General features: G+C 40.7%; 1 protein-coding gene across 4 annotated transcripts in view; it reads right to left on the reverse strand.

Moving 5' to 3' along the window:
* Positions 1-19,682, reverse strand: part of usp32 (ubiquitin specific peptidase 32) — a 204,231-nt gene that overhangs the window by 67,272 nt on the left and 117,277 nt on the right. For 3 of the 4 annotated variants that reach the window (XM_050055471.1, XM_050055481.1, XM_050055453.1), the window contains exons 9-15: positions 14,702-14,764; positions 14,320-14,403; positions 14,142-14,203; positions 13,923-14,025; positions 11,712-11,898; positions 8,267-8,448; positions 1,780-1,920 (exon numbers count right to left, since the gene is read on the reverse strand). In XM_050055471.1, coding sequence (XP_049911428.1) covers positions 1,780-1,920; positions 8,267-8,448; positions 11,712-11,898; positions 13,923-14,025; positions 14,142-14,203; positions 14,320-14,403; positions 14,702-14,764 — 822 coding nt within the window. The remainder of the gene's footprint in view (positions 1-1,779; positions 1,921-8,266; positions 8,449-11,711; positions 11,899-13,922; positions 14,026-14,141; positions 14,204-14,319; positions 14,404-14,701; positions 14,765-19,682) is intronic. The other variant, XM_050055462.1, reaches the window with a different exon arrangement.

Below are 19,682 nucleotides of genomic sequence, written 5' to 3' on the forward strand. Positions count from 1 at the left end.
AATTGTATGTTCCTAAATCTTGAGACACCTCATATGTAAGCTAGACAGACATTAGTTTACATGCCCGACCGTGAGTTTTACTTGCCCCGGGCAATTGGGCAATCCTTATTGTTGAGCCCTGAGATACATAGAAACATCCCAGCAGGCTGTGCTTTGCAAGCATACAAAAAAGTTTCACATATGTGAAGCTTTGCAAGCATACAAAAAAGTTTCACATATGTGAAAATGATTTTTCATGCGTGTGCTTCACCTCCGCTGCTACAACTCCATCCTAGGGGAAACACTGCTGTGTGCGTTTTGTGCAACAGGTGGATGTGGTAGTCTACCCCCCCCCCCCCAGGTTTCAGGTTTCAGGTTTCAGGCTCAGGAAAATTTTTCACTTTAAGCCCTGACTTTTTGTGTAGGAATTAAGCTACAATACATGACATATGTTGTTTTAATTAATAAATACAGTGTGAATAAAGATTACATAACATAAAAACAACTGCAGTCTTTGTTATTTGGTAGCCGCTTAAACAATTTTTATAGGGCAAGTAAAAACTGACTTCGGGTGGCACGCATGCCCAAGGTTACAGACCCCTGATGTATGTATAGCATGTAATCATTTGTTAATTAGTGAGTGTTATTGTTGTGATTTTTGTGTAGTAAGGACATTGGGTGATTGGCTTAGCCAAAGCTAAGTAGATGCTTATATACTATTACTTCACACAGACCCAGGGTCTTGCATGCAACTTTACTAACCCAGCACCTCCACATATGCATATATTCTTATGCATACATACACACTTCAAACATAACACATAGTTGCAGGTTGCAGTTTTTTTTTTTTTTTTTTACATGTGCCATCCTTTGCTTCGTCAAGAACTCAAAAATCCTTTAAAGGTAGGATCTGGAGGATTTTCAAACAAAACAAAATATATACATATACAAATGAAATCCTGCTTAATCATCACCCATGGGCTTCTACTCGGGTCCATGTCATTGGTTCGACAGCCCATTAGTCCGACTGTCCGCGGTGCTGAACGGCTCGCGGCGGGCGTATGGTGCGCCGCGACCGGCTTGAGGCGGAGCAGGCTCACGGCTTATGTGTTTGTCACTTTCTTTTTCATTTTAACCCACACCATGATCTTTTCCTGACACTAACCAAGTGGTTTTTGTGCCTAAACCTAACCAGACCTTAACCACAGGGCATCATGATGATTTCGGAACGGACTTCGGAACAATGAGTTTAATATGGTCGGAACAATGGGATGTCAAACCAATGGGCTGTCGAACCAATGGGCAGTTCCCCTTCTACTCATGTGTGGTGGTGACTCTGTTTGCAGAGCTCCTGCCCTTTAACTGTATTTTGATGTTTTTGTGAGCTCGGACCGCTTCTGGGTGGAGATTTCCCCAGCCAATGAGAGAGCGCAGGTGCCGTGCCCGAGCGTGTCCGAGCGTGTCCGAGCATGTCCGAGCGTGCACCAGCGCGAGCCTTGCCTTAACCTCTTCTGTGAAGCCTTCTTCCGTACCTCCGGGCTCCGTACACCCGGGAGAGTTGAGCCTGATAGGAGGGGCCGAATTTGAATGTGTGTTTACAAACAGCAACTGGAAAATCCTCCAGACCCTACCTTTAATCTTTATTCTTTATATGGTTAGTTATTATTTCAATTATTAATCAGAGTTCCAAATTGATAGTTTCATAGATAATTAATAATATTTCAATAATCACTGATCAGTTCTGATAGACATTTTAACACTTTTAACCACAAGTTGCCAATACAGGCTGTATTCACTCACTGGTCGCGGCAGGCTGAGGTTGGCACCGTACCAGTGGTAGAGTGCCCGCCACACCGGCTCTGGCACCGTCTCAAAGTCTCTGCCAGGCACCAGCTGCAAGGAGCGCTTCAGCCTACCACCCTCCATGGTTAACGTAGGAGCCTGAAGGGGCACAGCACAGACAAATAATAATGTAGAGAAAAGACAAAGGAAAAAGGAAGCACCATCTGGTCCCTGAGAGCCTTTGCCAACAGAAGGGGAGTGCCTCCTAATTAGGAATCTCAGATCATTTCTTCTGTCAAACTGAAAGAAGCTGGCAAAAATATTCTCCTAACACTCTGTTGCCTTGTTTTATATCTGACAAACATTGCAAATGCTGTTAAGATAAACACACTGTGAATATTGCATGTATTGTCTTTAAAAGGTCTGGATCACATCTGTTTTTTTCAAACGCACGGCTTTAGAGCAGCCGTTTGATTCCTGTGGACAGATTATCTCTGAGACTGAGTAGCTTTACTGTTCTCATATGTCAAACATATGCCAAAGCATAGTTGTGAACATGATGCACAATCCATGCTACATGATCACCTCCTGACTGTATGTGGCTTTTCTGATCTAACCACCAGGTTGTCAAGACTGGAATTTTCATCTGCAAAGAATTACACAATCTTCCAAACAAAACAATTAATCCAAACACAACAGGAAAATATTCTTTTTTACAGACTGAAAGGGTTAGGCTGGAGCTACAGCTTATTACACCCAGTCCTCCCTAATGACAAAATTCTATGTCTATGTTTATCTGGTCATTTAATTATTTTTAAACATGTATTTTATTCACAAAGTATTAATTATAAACGCCACATTACAAGTGTTCCATAAATGTGCCCCTTTTACTGAACAACAATGTTTTTATACATCAGCCCTTTGTTACTTAAAGGGAAATTTCAGTTTATTTCAACCTGTCTCCTATCGTCCTAAATTTGTTTCAAGTGACGAGTGACATAAAAATAATAGTTAGCATGTTAGCCGTTAGCCTAGATACAGCCGGGGCGCATAGTGGCATCAGACCTGTTAAAACGTAATTGAACGGGCATACCTTCAAGTGCAAAGTTAGTCCCTAAACATATATCGCCTCATATCGTTAGGATAAATGTCAGAGAACATATAGAAAACAACATGTAAACGTGTTGTCTTACCTTACCGGTGTGCTGCCATGTTTGTTTATCCCTCTAGCTCTGCTTTCCAAAGCGCAGCCGAAATATATCTCGCCAGCTCTAGATAAAGCCCAGCTGGATCAGCCATTATTCTATAAATCTTTCATAAAATAAATGAATGAACTTTTCAGGCTACTGTCCGATTCTGCCTTCCAGCTGTTGCTGCTTGTTCAGGCACGCTATGAGATCGCTGCTTGTTCTCGCGATATTTCGGCCGCGCTTTGGAAAGCAGAGCTAAAGGGGTAAACAAACATGGCAGCACACCGGTAAGGTAAGACAACACATTTACATGTTGTTTTCTATATGTTCTCTGACATTTATCCTAACGATATGAGGCGGTCTTTGTGGAAAAAAAGCTTGTTTAGTGGACTAATTGAAGATTGCCCGGCCGTTTACTTACGTTTTAACAGGTCTGACGCTACTATGCGCCCCGGCTGTATATAGGCTAACGGCTAACATGCTAACTATTATTTTTATGTCACTAGTCACTTGAAACAAATTTAGGACGATAGGAGACAGGTTGAAATAAACCGAAATTTCCCTTTAAATACGCACATTTCTCTCAAATCATATTAGTTTTCTCTACTTATAAAGCCACATCTTGAAATATGCACTTATATGCTTTGTCCCTGAAAGCGAGATGAGAACATTAATACCACTATCATATCTCTATGTATAAAGCTAGAGTCTAACTTAACTTAGTATAAAGACTAGATGCAGGGGGAAACAGCTAGCCTCGCTCTGTCCATAGTTACTTACCAAAAACTCTAAAGCTAATCCAATCTTATTAACAAAATGTAAAGTAGCTTGTTATTTTAACCTGCAGATGAACAGAAATATAAAAGGATATGTGAAATGCAGCCATTTCTTGACAGACAACTATGTACACATCTGCTGCTCTTCTTTGCAGTCTCCAGCTACAGTGCAGGATGCCAGATACAGCTGTTGAGCACAAGTTTAGGTTTTGGTGCTTTTACCTTTAATTAATGTATGGGTTGAACAAACTAAAAAACATAAAGTAATTAAGCTTTAGAGCTCAATGATCTCAGTGAGCTTTAGACGGTTGGTTGGTGTATATTTTAACTTTGAGCAGAACCAGACTTACTGTTTTCCCCTGTTTCGACTTTCGGCTTAGCTTGGCTAAGCTGTCCTGACTCCAGCTCTGCACTTAGATATATGAGTGATTTTCTTGTTTCACTCTCAGGAATATAGCAAACAGGTATATTTTCAAAATGCTTAAGTATTGGCTTAAAGAACATCTGGGTATGTTTAGTTTGTCTTTCTTTTGGGGGAGATGGGTCAGGTGAAAACATTAAGAGTTGTAAATCACCAATATATAATTTAAATCAATCAATAAAAAAATGTAAACAAAACTAGTCATGAAGAAAGAATGAATGCAGTCTTTATTCAATGAAATGGTCTCAAATTACCCAGGACTTGTAGATTTTAAAACAGTACTAATTATGTTTTAAGTATAACCCCAAATCCAAAAAAGTTGGGACACTGTGTAAAACATGAATAAAAAAAGAATGCAATGATTTGCAAATCGTTTTTGACCTACATTCAATTAAATACAGTACAACAACATTATACAACGACATGTACAACACATTATGATAAAGTTGGGACAGGGGCAGGTTTACCACTGTGTGACATCCAGGGGTGGGTAGTAACGCGTTACAAGTAATGTACGTGAGTAAAAAAGTAGTTTTTTTGAGGAACGAGTACTTTTTAAGTTCCTTTTTTAAAACTGTACTTCTACTCTTACTCAAGTATATTTTTGAGCCAGTAATCTACTTTTTACTTCACTACATTTGCCATTTACCTTCATTACAACTAGTCTGCTCTAGGGCTGTCAAAAAAAATTCAAAATTCCAAATATATTCGAATATATATTTTCTAACCTAAATTTGATAATTCGAATATCATAAATAATTAATTAAAACTATTGATAATGTTGTATATCACGGCGAATCCCGTTTGGGCGGAGATGGCTTGCGCACAAGCCGGGCCAGAGAGGGACGCACAGCAGGAGGGAGAGGCGCCGACGGAGGAGCCCGCTGCGCCAACACCACTCACTGTGCTGTCCGGGATGTGTGACCTGTTTGGGAAGACATACAGGGTGAGTGTTGCACCTGCTGCCTCCCTGCCTACCCTTTTTAAAGAAGAGATGAAACGTTACCAGAATGAGACACCACTACGAGCCGACCAGGATCCACTCTTGTAGTGGAAAACTACAGGTGCACTTTAGTATCCAAACATGGCTCAGATAGCGAGGTAGAAGTTGGTCATACCTGGCACTTCAGTGAGGTCAGAACGGATGTTTTCATCCGAGTGTCACGTTCATATTAATAAGCATAATAAGCATCTTATTTTTTGTGGGGGTTTTTTGTAAAATAAAAATAAAAATAAATAAATAAATAAATAATAATAATAATAATAATAAATTCGAATATTATTCGAACTCTACTAAAGTGCCATTTTCTGAGCCCGCTGAACAAGCAAGCACCAGTCCTCCACTCCTGACCTGACCCCGATCATGAAGATCATGGTGGAGCCAGGTCGAAACGAAGAGCAAGCGGGAGCTGCCATCAACCATCCCTGGCCACATTTTTTGTGCCAAAATCCATAAAAAAGAACAGTTACTCGATGAAGTGCGTCCTGTGCCTGCCAAAAAACCAGGAGATCCTTGCTTTCAAAAACTCATCGTCGAATCTCAGCAAGCATATTGAAGTACCATATATTGAATGGTTTCTTATTTATTTTATTGGATTTTATTAATTTTGTTCACAGAAAAAAAGACGTAGAAAAGACAAAGAAGTTGGGATGTCAGTTCTGTTTTTAAAGCAAGGTCATCCACTCAAATTACAGATAGGGAAATGGAGAAAGAAGAGGTTAGGTGAGGAAAAGAGGGGTAGAGTGAAGGAGATGGAGAGTGGAAGATTGGTACCTGCTTCATTAAAAAAAGTTTTATCAACAAGTGCTATTTTTTCATTAGTTTTGTACTGGTCCGCACACCCTAAAAAATATTCAAACGGAAAGTAACTTGTACTTGAGTAAATTATTAACAAGGTACTTTTTACTTTTACTTGAGTAGGTTTCTCAAATAGTAATTTTACTTCTACTTGAGTAATTTTTTATGGCAGTAATTGTACTTTTACTTGAGTACAGATTTTCAGTACTCTACCCACCCCTGGTGACATCACCTCTCCTCATAACAAAACTCAGTAAGTATTTGGGAACTGAGGACACTAATTGTGGAAGTTCTTAAAGTGAAATTCAATTCAATTCAATTCAATTTTATTCATAAAGCCCAATATGACAAATCATGATTTGCCTCAGAGGGCTTTACAGCATACAACATCCCTCCATCCCTCCTTGGACCCTCAAAGCGGATAAGGAAAAACTCTCCCCTAAAAACCTTTAGCCGGGAAAAAAAGGTAGAAACCTCAGGAAGAGCAACTGAGAAGGGATCCCTCTTCCAAGACAGACAGACATACAATAGATGTCATGTGTACAGAACATCAACATAATAAATTTACAGTAACCCATATGACAAAATTAAACAGAAATAGAGATAGAGACAGAGAGAGATGCAGGGCAGACACTAATAATAATAGCAACGATAACATTGATTTTAGTAGTAATAATAATAATAATAATAACAACAACAGTAGTAGTAGTATTTTGGTAGCATATATGTTATAAGTAAATATTAAAATATGACAGTATATGTATGTGACAATAATAATCGTAATAATAGCAGTCGTAGTCAGCATCGAGCAGGACCACGAGCAGGACCACGACAGCAGTGTAACCACGACCCACGATCGAAATAAATTCTTTCCCATTCTGCTTGATATACCACTTCACTTGCTCAGCAGTCTGGGGTTTCTGTTGTCATATTTTGTGCATCACAATGTACCACACATGTTCAATGGGAGACAGGCCTGGACTGCAGGCAGGTCAGTCTAGTACCTGCACTCTTTTACTAGGGAAGCCACGCTGTTTGAACATGAGCAGAATGTGTCTTATTGACTTGTTGGAATAAGCAGGGACATCCCTGAAAAAGGCATAGTTTGGATGGCAGCATATGTTGCTCCAAAACCTGTATACCTCTCAGCATTCATGGTGCCTTAACAGATGAGCAAATTACCCATGATGGCTTGGGCACCAACACACCTCCACACCATCACAGATCCTGGCCTTGAACTTTGAGCTGGTAACAGTCTGGATGGTCCTTTTCCTCTTTAGCCTGGAGGACACAACGTCCATGATTTACAAAAGTAATTTGAAATGTGGACTCCACAGCACACTTTTCCACTTTGTGTCCGTCCATCTCAGATGAGCTTGGGTGACAGAAGTTGGCAGTGTTTCTGGATGTTGTTGATATACGGCTTTCACTTTGCATGGTAGAGTCTCAACTTGCATTTGTAGATGCAGGGACAAACTGTGTTTACTGACAATGGCTTTCCAAAGTGTTCCTGTCTTGTTGTTTTTTTATGCTGTGCTGCCTGAGAGGTCAAGGGGCACAGGCATTCAGTGCTGGTTTTCAGCCTTGCCCCTTATGTGCAGAGATTTCTCTGGATTCTCTGAATCTTTTGATGATATTATGGATTGTAGATGGTGAAATCCCTTAAGTCCTTGCATTGAGAAGCATGTTCTCAAACTCTTTGACTGTTTGCCCACAAAGTTTTTCACAAAGTGGGTGTATGTTTATAAAACACAATAAAGTTTATGAGCTTGAATATTAAATATCTTGTCATTGTACTGTATTCAATTGAACTGTCAAAAAGGATTTACATGTTTCGACATTTTTGGAATTGGGGTTGTGCTTAAAACATAATTAGTGCTGTTTTAAAATTAAAGTCCTGGGTAATTTGAGACCATCTCATTGAATAAAGGCGACATTTGTTCTCTATTTATAAGTAGTTTTGCTTACTATTTTTTATTGATTGATTTTAAATCATATATTGATGATTTAAAGCTCTTGATTTTTTCACCTGACCCATCTTCAATTACAATTTCAGCCTGACCACACTGCAATGTAAATTGGCTCAGTCGATTCAAAATACAGTTTGAGAGCTGCAGCAAAGACTGATGTAACCATGACCAAAATGAGACAGGATTTTTAAGTGTTTTTAAATGTGAACATCTATACACCGTAAATAAGCTGGACACTCTGTGTGGGACTGTCTGCTTCTTTTCGTTACTTACATGCAAACCACATATAGACTTTGCACTGCTCATGTTTAGAAATCACACATACAGTACACACATGCACATATCCTTGCCTTCATGGGGTCGGTATTGACCAGAGGCTGGTTGTCAATGGCTCCAGGTCTTTGTGCTGCCAGCTGGGAGGGGAGTTGGCCATTGGCTCCAGAAAAACACTGATTGTTGTTGTCCGATATGTTGTGCTGACGGGCAAAACAGCTCTCTGTAGCAGAGGGAGCTACCTGGGGGCTCAGGGCTGCTGGGACAGAAAGGATGAGAGTGAGTGACCAAGCCACACACACACACACACACACACACACACACACACACACACACACACAAACACACACAGAGGGTAAAATGAAATCACGCATCAACACAAACAGATAGTGTTAAAATTCAGTCTGTTGTCAGGTTGGGATGTTTTAGTCAACATTCATGAGATTTGACTGGCATGAACAAATAAAAGCCAGTCATTGATAAAGGTTGGGTGAATACTATACAATAAATTCTCAAATAATAATCACTATGTACATAATGGACAGTTACCAAAAAGGCCTAACTTGAGGGCGGTGGTAATTTATTAATGTTTCTTCAGCACTAATCTTATAAGTGCAACAACAGTGATGTGATACTCATCAACGTGCTGCTCTGAGTTTCTTTTTTATAATTTGGACATTGTACTTGGAAATAAGCTTTTAAATGCATTAATGAATTAAAACAGCAGATGCATTTAAAGAGGCAACAGACAGCATCTTTTCCTAAATATATCATTATGAAAATAATGTGGGTTGCACAGGGTAGTAGCCACAGTAAAATCAGACTATCAGCATTTACATAGGTTACTTAGTGGCTTTGCAATCTTTGTATTAAGCTCCTGCCACCGGGGGCAAAATTTTGCGGAAAAAAATCTGCTTTACGGCAGGAAATGCATCATGTATTGCGAAACTGGTCAGCCAGCCAATCAGGGACTGGAGCTGGTTCTTATGAGTAGTTGGGCATGAGATAGTTGAGTCACGAGCACAATGGCAGACGGACAAATGCTGGAGACAAGTGAAAAAAGGCCTAGCGAAAGAAAACGAGCTCCTCTGTCTGAGGAGGCAAAGAAGAGGACAGTGATAAAAGAAGAGGAAAAACAAGAGTAAACTTCAGTCAAGCTTTCTTTCTAATGGATCAGTAAGTAACACGGCTAAATGTTAGCTAGACGAGAGAGGACTGTACTGTACTGGCTGCTAGTTAATTCCTAGCTGGCCAGCATCGCAAATCGCCGCCACCAGGGACCGGGTAGCGAGTGTTGGTCGGCTGACATCCTCGTTGCCATTCTACGGCAGCCCTTGGACAGTGATACCCCCCTCCCTTCCTTCTGTTCTCTTCTCACTGAGGCAGCTATCGACAGACATCGCCCAGCTAAGTTACGCCCAGCTAAGTGAACACTGGACTTTTCACTGCAACAGCCTTAGACTGAGAAGCATCAAAATCAGTAAACATTAGTCCACACAGCTCTCCCAAGCTGGCCTGGAGAGCAGGGAGATCATGTCGGTCACTAGCCATAAATGTGAGGGCAGCCTTCGCAGCTACTGGGCACCCAGCATCTACGACCGGGAGAAGTGGAGTAAAATCCTCTCCTCCGCTCCCGTTTGTCTGGTGAACGCCTCTCCTCTGTCAATACACTCTGCCAGCAATTTAATAATATTGATGCCAGTTGTAACATTTGAATGTTTTAGTAGTAAGCCATGTTCTAAGCCGGATAATGTATAGTGAGCTGGTGACAGTTGAAAAATAACTATACATTATCCCTTACGTGTCTACTGTTGTTTGTACTGATACTGTACATATTGGTATAATTTACTGTGAGTTGTTTGTACTGGTACTGTGCATTCTGGTATAATTATTTGCATTACTATTTGTTTTTTCTTCAGATAAATCTGATAATTGTTGCTTGGTTGTTACTCATTTATTTAGTAGAGTGTCCACACACTTTCTCATTCTACATATACAGAGAGGTATACCAGTGGCTTTACAGCCTACATATTCTTGATAATCTCTGATCCCCACGGTCAATATGGTCGTTGCGACAGTGCAAGCAACACCACTGACGCTAGGTGGCGCCAAGCTAAAAAAAATACCGAATCCTATCTGTTGTCTTTTTAAAGGGACAGTGCACCCAAACATGAAAATTCAGCCATTATCTACTCAACCTCATGCCGAGGGAGGCTCTGGTGAAGTTTTAGAGTCCTCACATCCCTTGCGGAGATCGGCAGGGGGAGCGGCTAGCACACCCAATGGCTGATGGCGCCCCAGACTAACGTCCAAGAACACAAAATTGAAACCACAAAATATCTCCAACATGCTCATCCGTAGTGATCCAAGTGTCCTGAAGCAGCGATGTAAAAAGTTGTTTCGAAAAACGTCATTTGAACTGTTTTTAGCCTCATTGTAGCCTGTAGCTCTGACTGCTTGTCTGTGCTCTGTGCTCACGTGTGCGCGCTTGCGCGAGACCAGCGAAAGCAAGTGCTTTGCTTACCCGTGTTTACATCATGTGACACGTGCACCGCAGGGAGAGACAACAGTAACCACAGTGGCTAAAAGATAATTTGCACTACGGTTTTTTAGCAAAGGACAGCCCAACATGTCTGAAGACTTTGAAATTGAGGAGGAACAGCATTTCTTTGTTGAGCCGTATTTGTTTGAGCCCGAGTATACGGACGCGGAACTCAGGCTACTGGACGAAGCAGCCGCCGCAGCTCATGAGCCTAACCCCCAGCCGGCTGCAGAATACCGGAGTCGAGCACGGGAAACCTGGTGGTGTAGTTGTTTCAAATGCAAAGCAGTGCCAACGGATGAGGAAAGTCTTTGCTGCTCAGACTGGGAATTGGCGATGCCTGCACTTGAGAATCTGGACATCAGTACTGACGAGACTGCTGCTCTTCAGAGACCGTGCATCACCCATCACCCTGAGTTTCCAGCACTACTGACCCGTGGTGTTCTGGAGACATTTTTTTACTTCCCCAAGATCAACTGGAAGAAAAGGCAGAAGCCCGCAGGACCAGATGGCAGGCTTTCAGAGGATTAAGTCATTCATTTCTACTGTAGTTCTACACGTGAGCGCGGAGCACAGAGAAGCAGTCAGAGCTACAGGCTACAATGAGGCTAAAAACAGAGTTCATATGACGTTTTTCGAAACAACTTTTTAAGTCGGGGCTTCAGGACACTTGGATCACTACAGATGAGCATGTTGGAGATATTTTGTGGTTTCAATTTTGTGTTCTTGGATGTTAGTCTGGGGTGCCATCAGCCATTAGGTGTGCTAGCCGCTCCCCCCGCCGATCTCCGCAAGGGATGTGAGGACTCTAAAACTTCACCAGAGCCTCCCTCGGCATGAGGGTGAGTAAAAAATGGCTGAATTTTCATTTTTGGGTGCACTATTCCTTTAAGATGTACAGTACACCAGCAGCAGTCAGAAATATTTTTGTATTTTTGTTTTATATGCTGTCTACTGTTGTGTGAAATATGTTGACTGACCAGTCTCTGTGGCCTCCGAGGCGCTGGACACAGCATCAGGTGACCTCTCCTCAGTGGGGCTGACTGGGCTGAAGGTTCCCAGTCCTCCCAGTCTGTCTGGTGGGGTGGGCTCTATAGTGGCTGTGGCCATCGGAGTTCTCAATGAGCTCAGGATGGACGGCTGCTCCACCACGATGCCCTTATGCTCCTGGACAGGGAGACAACAGCGGGGACTGTCTTGTCATTGTTTAAAGTGATATCTGTAATAAATGTGGTGTTTGCTTTCTTCACAGCCACTGCTTCTGTCACAGTGTGATGTTATATGGCAAGATGCAGAAAACCTGGTCTCATAAACAGATATGTTTGTATTATTCAAGTCTGTAGCAATGGCACTTCAAATGTGGTATAAACATAGACTGTATAACATAATGGACGTAGCTACCGTAATGTTACACAGTGGTTTGTGGACTCTCATTTTGAAGACTCGTGTTCCTCATTTCAGCTGTTTCAGCTTGGTTTTTCGGAGCCAGGAGTGACCATATTTGGATGAGATGCTGGAACTATATAGCCTGGTAAGACCATCCTGATGATGTAAGGTCAACATTCTGCTTTGCTCTCTGTATCAGTCTGGACTCGGTGCTGCCTTAGACACTTTCATTGGGTGGGAGTTCTCGCCTTGACGTCTTCTTCATCACCAGCCGAGCCAGTTGATAAATCAAGCTTTTGCTTAATCCAGTCAGAGGAAAGGCAAAAACGTCTTTTCCTCCGTGAAACTCAGCGATTGCATACACTTGTTCTTGTTTAATCGTTGTTATTGACTCTATTTCTGCAATAACTTCTGTGCTTCAGGAGCTGCTATTACCATCCTGCAAGCTGCGTCCTGACATTTTACGTCATCAACTACAATGCAGTCCCTGATTGCCTCCTTAGGCTGTCAGCTACAGTGTGGATCTCTGATTGGCCCTGATTAGACTTTAATTTCGTGTTTGGCGCAGCACCAAGTCCAGACTGATACAGCGAGCAAAACAGAATGTTGAGCTCATGTCATCAGGATGGTCTTACCAGGCTATGAAATGTAGAGGAGCAAGGGGTGGATCTGACTCAGACTGTAGTGACACTTCCCTTAAATATGCACAAGTCTAAAACTTAATAAAATGTAAACAGGTGAGTGATATAAATATTCACCCCCGTACAGTTGTTATGAATGTTGAAATTAGCTATAGAGACCGAGACTGGTTTTTGTTATTTCTGTATTTATATATATTTATACATTTATTTATAAATTTATTTCTGCTGTGAAGTTGGGCATTTTAACATGGGGGTCTACGGGGATTTCCTCTGTTTTGGAGTCAGCCTCAAGTGGTCATTTGATAATCTGCAACTGTTGGCACTTCCGCACTGGATTAAACTTTCAGCCTCAGAAGTTGCCGCTTGGGCATTATTGAAATATAACACTGACATCTGTCAACAGAAAAGTGGGGCACACCATTAAAAAAAAGTTGATAAAACTACGAAAATAGACCAGTGCCACACTCGACCCAGAAACAACCTCCGAACAGTCCAGTATACATAAATCTGACATATTAGTAAGACAAAATATGTAAACTACATATTGTGTCAAGAAGTAGCCAACAAATGAGCCATCTCACCTCCTTCTTATTTCTGTTGAGTTACACCTGTGCAGTAGCAATCGGTACTGATCAGAATGTATAGATCGGTATGTTAACTGCTCCTGGCAACAGATGCCGCTAACCACTTTGTGTGGACTGAAAAATGATGTCTTGTCAGTCATTACAGATCGGTTAGCGCAAAATAACACATCCTCCCGAACAGTCAATGGCTAACATGTACACAATGCCAGACAAAGAAAACAAAATGGCAATTCAGTCTGAATATTAGGCTAGGAAATCTATAGCCTATATCTCTAGTAGTAGTGGTAGACAGTAACTTTGTCACAAACCTGTCAGATATCATATACCTGAGTTAGATACTTTGAGACTTGTTTTCAAATTTCTTTAATAAGTTCTAGCTATAAAAAGACCCAATACATTTTTTATTTTACAAAGCTGTAATCAGAGACTAAGTACTCCTGAATTGTCCTTTACAACAATGCACTACATGTTAGGCAACACTAGCTATGATGTTAAGTACAGTGCCTGATCAAAAGGCTTGTTGTGTTAATATAAATGCACATCCAGATCAACACATTTTGTCTTCTTTAACCTAACTCACATATTTAACGTAGTCCTTCCACTGCTGCCACCACAGCATGGAGATGAGGAACCAGTTCTGACCCTGCTGCAGCCCATGTCTGCTCTCCCTTTCTAACCAACCCCTGCACACAAACAGAGAGAAAAGCACAAAGACAATGGAAAACACTGATTGGATCCAACAGCATATTCCTCAAAGTAGTATATAATAACACAACAGATGAAGAGGACAGGTATGCACCTGATGATTTGTCCCTCCTCGTCAGGAGTACCAGGTCTCAGGCCGAGGACTATGTGACAGACCTGGACCAAGACACAAAACAACACACAAACATGTACAAAAAAGCATGATGATTAGGATTGCATTTCAATTTCAACACAAGTTCTACAACTACTGCACAGAATGTAAGTGAACTGACCTGGAAAAGCAGGTTTAAGAACTCATTGGCTAAAGAACTCTTCACACTCCAGATCTGGTAGTCTTCCAGGGTCAGGTGACCCAGCTGGTGAGGAGTCAAAAACACAGTGGACAGCACACTCAGATTCACTATTCTCAAATATACACTGCTTTGAGACCTTAAAAGGGTGGAAGAAAATGTATTCATCTGCAATGTTGCTGTGGGTGAAAATAGTTGAGGGGTAAGACAAGACACCAGGTGACTAGAATGTTGCTATCAGTGTACAGGGCAGCTCACAGTGACAGTCAGTGGAACTATATGAATGTGAAGCAGGTTGAAGCTGTAATTGAGTATAAAAATGGTGCTGACATCACTGATTCTGCCAACAAGAGTTGTGTCTCACCTTTGTTGTGTCATGCATTGTTAGGATGTCCTCTACTATGTCTGACACGCTACTGTGCAGCTCCTGCAAGATAACAAAAATATATCAACACGCACCGATCAATTTATCTTATGTTAATGCTGTGAAAAAGGTCACAACAGTCCTGGGTGTGAAAATGTAGAATTAGTAAGAATATATTAGCAAGATTCTTAATCAATCTGTCTGTTTGCAATGCCATCAATACCATAGCAATTAGGGGTAGGAGTAAAAATTAATACAGCATACTATCACGATATTTTGCATGGCGATATTGTATTGATAAACGGACTCCATGTATCGATATTTTATTATACACATTATTGATTATTGCAAATACACAATGTGATCAATGTGTGAAATGAAGGCTGCTATAAAAGACATGGAGGGTGGCATATCGACATGGTCGGATGAAGTGGCCAAATTGCAAACTACTGTAACCACCTTGACAAAAGAGCTGAAGGAGCTGAAAGACAAATGTGAGGATATGGAAGGGACATTCTCATGGATCGGTCACATCGGGGCCTAACACCTAAGAACCCCAACGGAATGCCATACGTAATTGTGGCTAAATTACATTACTACCAAGATTGTGTGTAAGTGCTGTGCTGGGCTCGAAGTCAGGCTATGCTAACATTCAGAGGAAAGCAAATCGCGTTCTTCCCCGATTACACTATACCAGAGTGGCTAAGGCACGAGCTGCATTCACAGACGCCAGGAAACTACTACAAGAGCAGATAGGTGTCAGTTATGGGATATTATTCCCTGCCTGACTTCGTATCAGTCACAACAGGACGGACAAAGAATTCCTGGACCAAAGCGAAGCCATGGCTTACATTACGAAGCACATCATTACAACAACAGAGGATGGGACACAATAAGCAAAACTGTAACATTTCCAAAGCATTTACTTTCCATCCTCACTATTGATAAGACTTACCTTAAAGGGTTAAAGGGTGAATTTGACAAGATGTACTTTATGTTAAGACAAAAAGGCAATACCAGCAATATTTTAGCTTGCTTCACTAATTTTTTTTTTCTTTCTTTCAAGTCAATTCTAAGTTTCAAATTACAATTCTGCTCCTCTTTTTTTTTTTTTAGCAAATTCTTTTCTAAACTGCCAACCATGACAACACATCACTTTATTCTAGGAGGAGACTTTAATTGTGTTTTCTCGCCTGTTTTAGACCGCAGCTCTCCCAAGAAGGTTTCTACTTCCAAATCAGCACAATCAATTTAACATTTTCTTAAAACATATGGTATAGTTAATATATGGAGGTTCACAACCCTACTACTCTGAGTTATTCATTCTTCTCTGCAGTACACAACTCCTATTCACGAATAGATTGTTTTTTGTTTTTTGTGGATACAAATCTCCTGTTGTCAATAGTGGAATGTAACTAGGAAACCATAGTTGTATCTGATTATAACCCACTGACTCTAACATTATGTATCCCTACTACACAGTCCAGCCATTCCTGGGGGCTAAATCTAACTCTCCTCTCAAATGAGGCTGTCGTGACTTCTATCACATCTAAAATAGAGTCTTTTTGGATACTAATCAAACACCAGGAATGTCCCAATCAATAATGTGGGAAGCGCTAAAGGCATATTAAAGAAACCAAATAATTTCATTTTGTGCACACCAGAGAGAGTAAAAAACGAACATCTTAAAAAAGATCAGATCAGATATTGGAGTTGGATTTGTTACATAGTCAGACGCCCTCTTCAGTAACACTGAAAACACTGATTTTACAAGCAGAATAGCATCTTTTAGCAGCCCAACAAGCTGAATATCTGACATCTAAATTACAGTGTAACTTGTGAGCATGGGGAGAAGGCAGGGAAGCTCCTGTCCCAGCAGTTGCTCCAGAGAACAGCTGCTCATGCTATCCCTGAAATACGTTATGAACAAGCCCTAAAACATACAGATAATACAAAAATGTATTCATGTTTCTACAGGTTTTATCAGTCACTGTATTCCACAAATCAGTCTACTAATCCAACAGCCTTGGAGGATTTTTTTAAGAAACTGAATGTTTCATCAATCGATCCGGAAATGGTGACTGAACTGGAAAGGATAATAACCACTTCGGAGATAGACTATGCAATTAAGAGCATGCAGACCAGGAAATCTTCAAGCCTGGAAGGATATCCTGCCAAATTTTTCAAAACATTATCCACCCAGCTCTCTCCATGACTACTATCTGTTTTTGAAGAGTCTTTCGTATCCCACTCCCTCCCCTCCTCTATGTTTCAGGCTGTCATTTCATTAATATTGAAAAAAGATAAAGAGCCCCTTGAATGTGACTCCTACTGCCCAATTTCAATGTTAAATAGGGATGCAAAAATCCTCACAAAGGTTCTCACCCTACAAATGGAGAAGACCCTACCACTAATCATTTCACCTGATCAGACAAGTTTCTTAAAAGGTCAGGACTCCTTCTTCAACATCAGGCAACTTGTAGACATTCTCTATAATCGCTCTTCAGCCGGTACACAGGAGATGATTATCGCCTTAGACGCTGAAAAGGCGTCTGATCGGGTGAATTGGGACTTTCTGTTTTACACTTTACAACAGTTTGGCTTCGGCCCTAAATTTATATAATGGTGTTACGTGCCTGTGTGTTTGGGCACGCCCTTTGTTTTGTGTTTTTCCCTGTCTTTTTCAGCATGAAGCTGAACTCCATCATGCCTCATCACCAAGTGTATAAATGAATGGAGGAGGAGTAGTGTTGGTGCTAGTGGGCCAAGAGGCTGTGACAGAGTTGTGTCATTTAGACGTGGGTAACAAGTGAGCATTTTGGCTTAGTGCTGTGATATTTTGGTTGGCTGTGTTTAATCTGTTCTTTTTTTGTGTTTCCCTGCTATAGGCGATCCGGTTCCCTTTTGGAGCTCGTTTTTCGCTGGTGGTCCTTTTTTTCCTGTTTTTTTTTTTGTTTTAAATAAACTTCCTTTAAACTGGCTATTCCCCTCTTTGTTGTAGCAGTTATCGTCCAACTTCCTTGCTCTGTGTGGATGCTAAGATACTGACCAAGATGTTAGCTAACCGTTTAGAAGCTGTTCTGCAAAATATCATCTCTGTTGATCAAACAGGCTTTGTGAAAAGTAGACATTCCTTTCATAACATCAGAAGAGTTTTCGATATATTATACTCTTCATCCACTTGTGACACTCCAGAGTTGATCGCTTTTATTTATCTCAGATCCTGACAGATCCCTTCCAGTTGTCACAACTATTGTGACAGAATTCAGTCGAATTTCAGGATATAAACTAAACTTTAGTAAGAGTGAACTTATGCCAGTCAACAGTGCAGCTAAAAGCTACTCTTTTACAACACTGCCCTTTAAAATTGCGTCGGAGTCTTTTAGGTACCTAGGTGTCTGTGTAACTAAACATTACTCAAACTTATTTAGACACAAATTTACTCTATTACTTAATCGAATAACTGATGATTTTGATCGCTGGTCTACTTTACCACCGTCATTAGCAGAGCGAATAAACTGTATATTAATGTACTTCCCAAGTTTCTCCATTTTCTTCAGTGCATACCGGTTTTTATTCCAAAACGTTTCTTTCAGTCACTTGACAGTATTGTCTCACGCTTTATATGGAATAAAAATAATCACAGAATCCGGAAAAGTATAATACAAAAATCCAAGGATATGGGGGGACTAACTCTTCCAAATTTTTCATTTTATTACTGGGCGGCTAACATTCGTACTCTGTTACACTGGCAGTCAATTAACACTCAGCCTCCGCCGTGGTTACAGATAGAGGAAGCTTCATGTAACTTTCCATTAAAATCTCTTCTTGGTCTGCCTTCAACTCTGTCGCCTCTGAAACATTCTACTAATTGTAGTGAAAAATAGTCTAAAAATTTGTACTCAATTCAAATGTCAATTTGAACTTCAGACGCACTCGCCAATATCTCCAATCCACTCCTATCTTTCTTTCCTTCCTTCTATCCTTGACACTGGCTTTAAGACTTTGGACGATTATGGGATCAGGTCCTTTAAAGACCTGTATATTAACGGGATATTTGCCTCATTTAGCCAATTAGTTTGCAAGTTTAACTTGCCCAAAACCCTTTTTTTTTAATTCCTACAGATCCGTAACTTCTCACAGAAAGATTTTTCTGGATTTCCTACCGTGCCACCATCTGATCTGCTAGACTCCATTTTCAATATTAATCCTCATCAAAGAGGCAGCATTTCCAAGATCTATAATATTCTCTTAAGTGCTCAAAAAGCAACTACTGATCGATTAAGAGTAGCTTGGTCAGAAGAAATTGGAGTCACAATAGCACCTGATCTATGGATATCAGTACTAAAACACACTCATACATCGTCTATCTGTGCGCGACATGCGGTATTACAATGTAAGGTGGTTCACAGAGCCCATTGGTGCAAATCCAAATTGGCACATTTCACTCCCAGTTTGGACCCTAAATGTGATAAATGCCATTTAGAACCAGCCAATCTCACTCACATGTTTTGGACGTGCCCCACTCTTACCTCATTTTGGAACTCAATATCTGACTCACTTTCTGCCATTACATTAGTCAGAATACAACCCATCACCTTTAACAGGTCTTTTTGGTGTACTTCCCGCTGGTCTTCTATTGCCCTCTTATTTTGCTGATTTAATAGCTTTTCTCACCTTACTTGCAAGATGAATTATTTTAATGCACTGGAAGAAACCCTACTCTCCATCGCACACACATTGGATCAGAGACATGCTCTGCTTCATGAAACTGGAAAAAATTAAATATTCTATCCGAGGAGTTGATTTGAAATTTGAGAAAATCTGGCACCCTGTCTTGGATCATGATAAGATGGCAACCGGCAGGTGTGGTGCGTTGATGGCCTGTCTTTTATATGTGATCTTTTTAGAGTTTTTATCAATCAATCAATCAATCAATTTTATTTATAAAGCCCAATATCACAAATCACAATTTGCCTCA

This window comes from Epinephelus moara, chromosome 2 (genome assembly GCF_006386435.1).
Source record: "Epinephelus moara isolate mb chromosome 2, YSFRI_EMoa_1.0, whole genome shotgun sequence".
NCBI lineage: Eukaryota > Metazoa > Chordata > Actinopteri > Perciformes > Serranidae > Epinephelus > Epinephelus moara.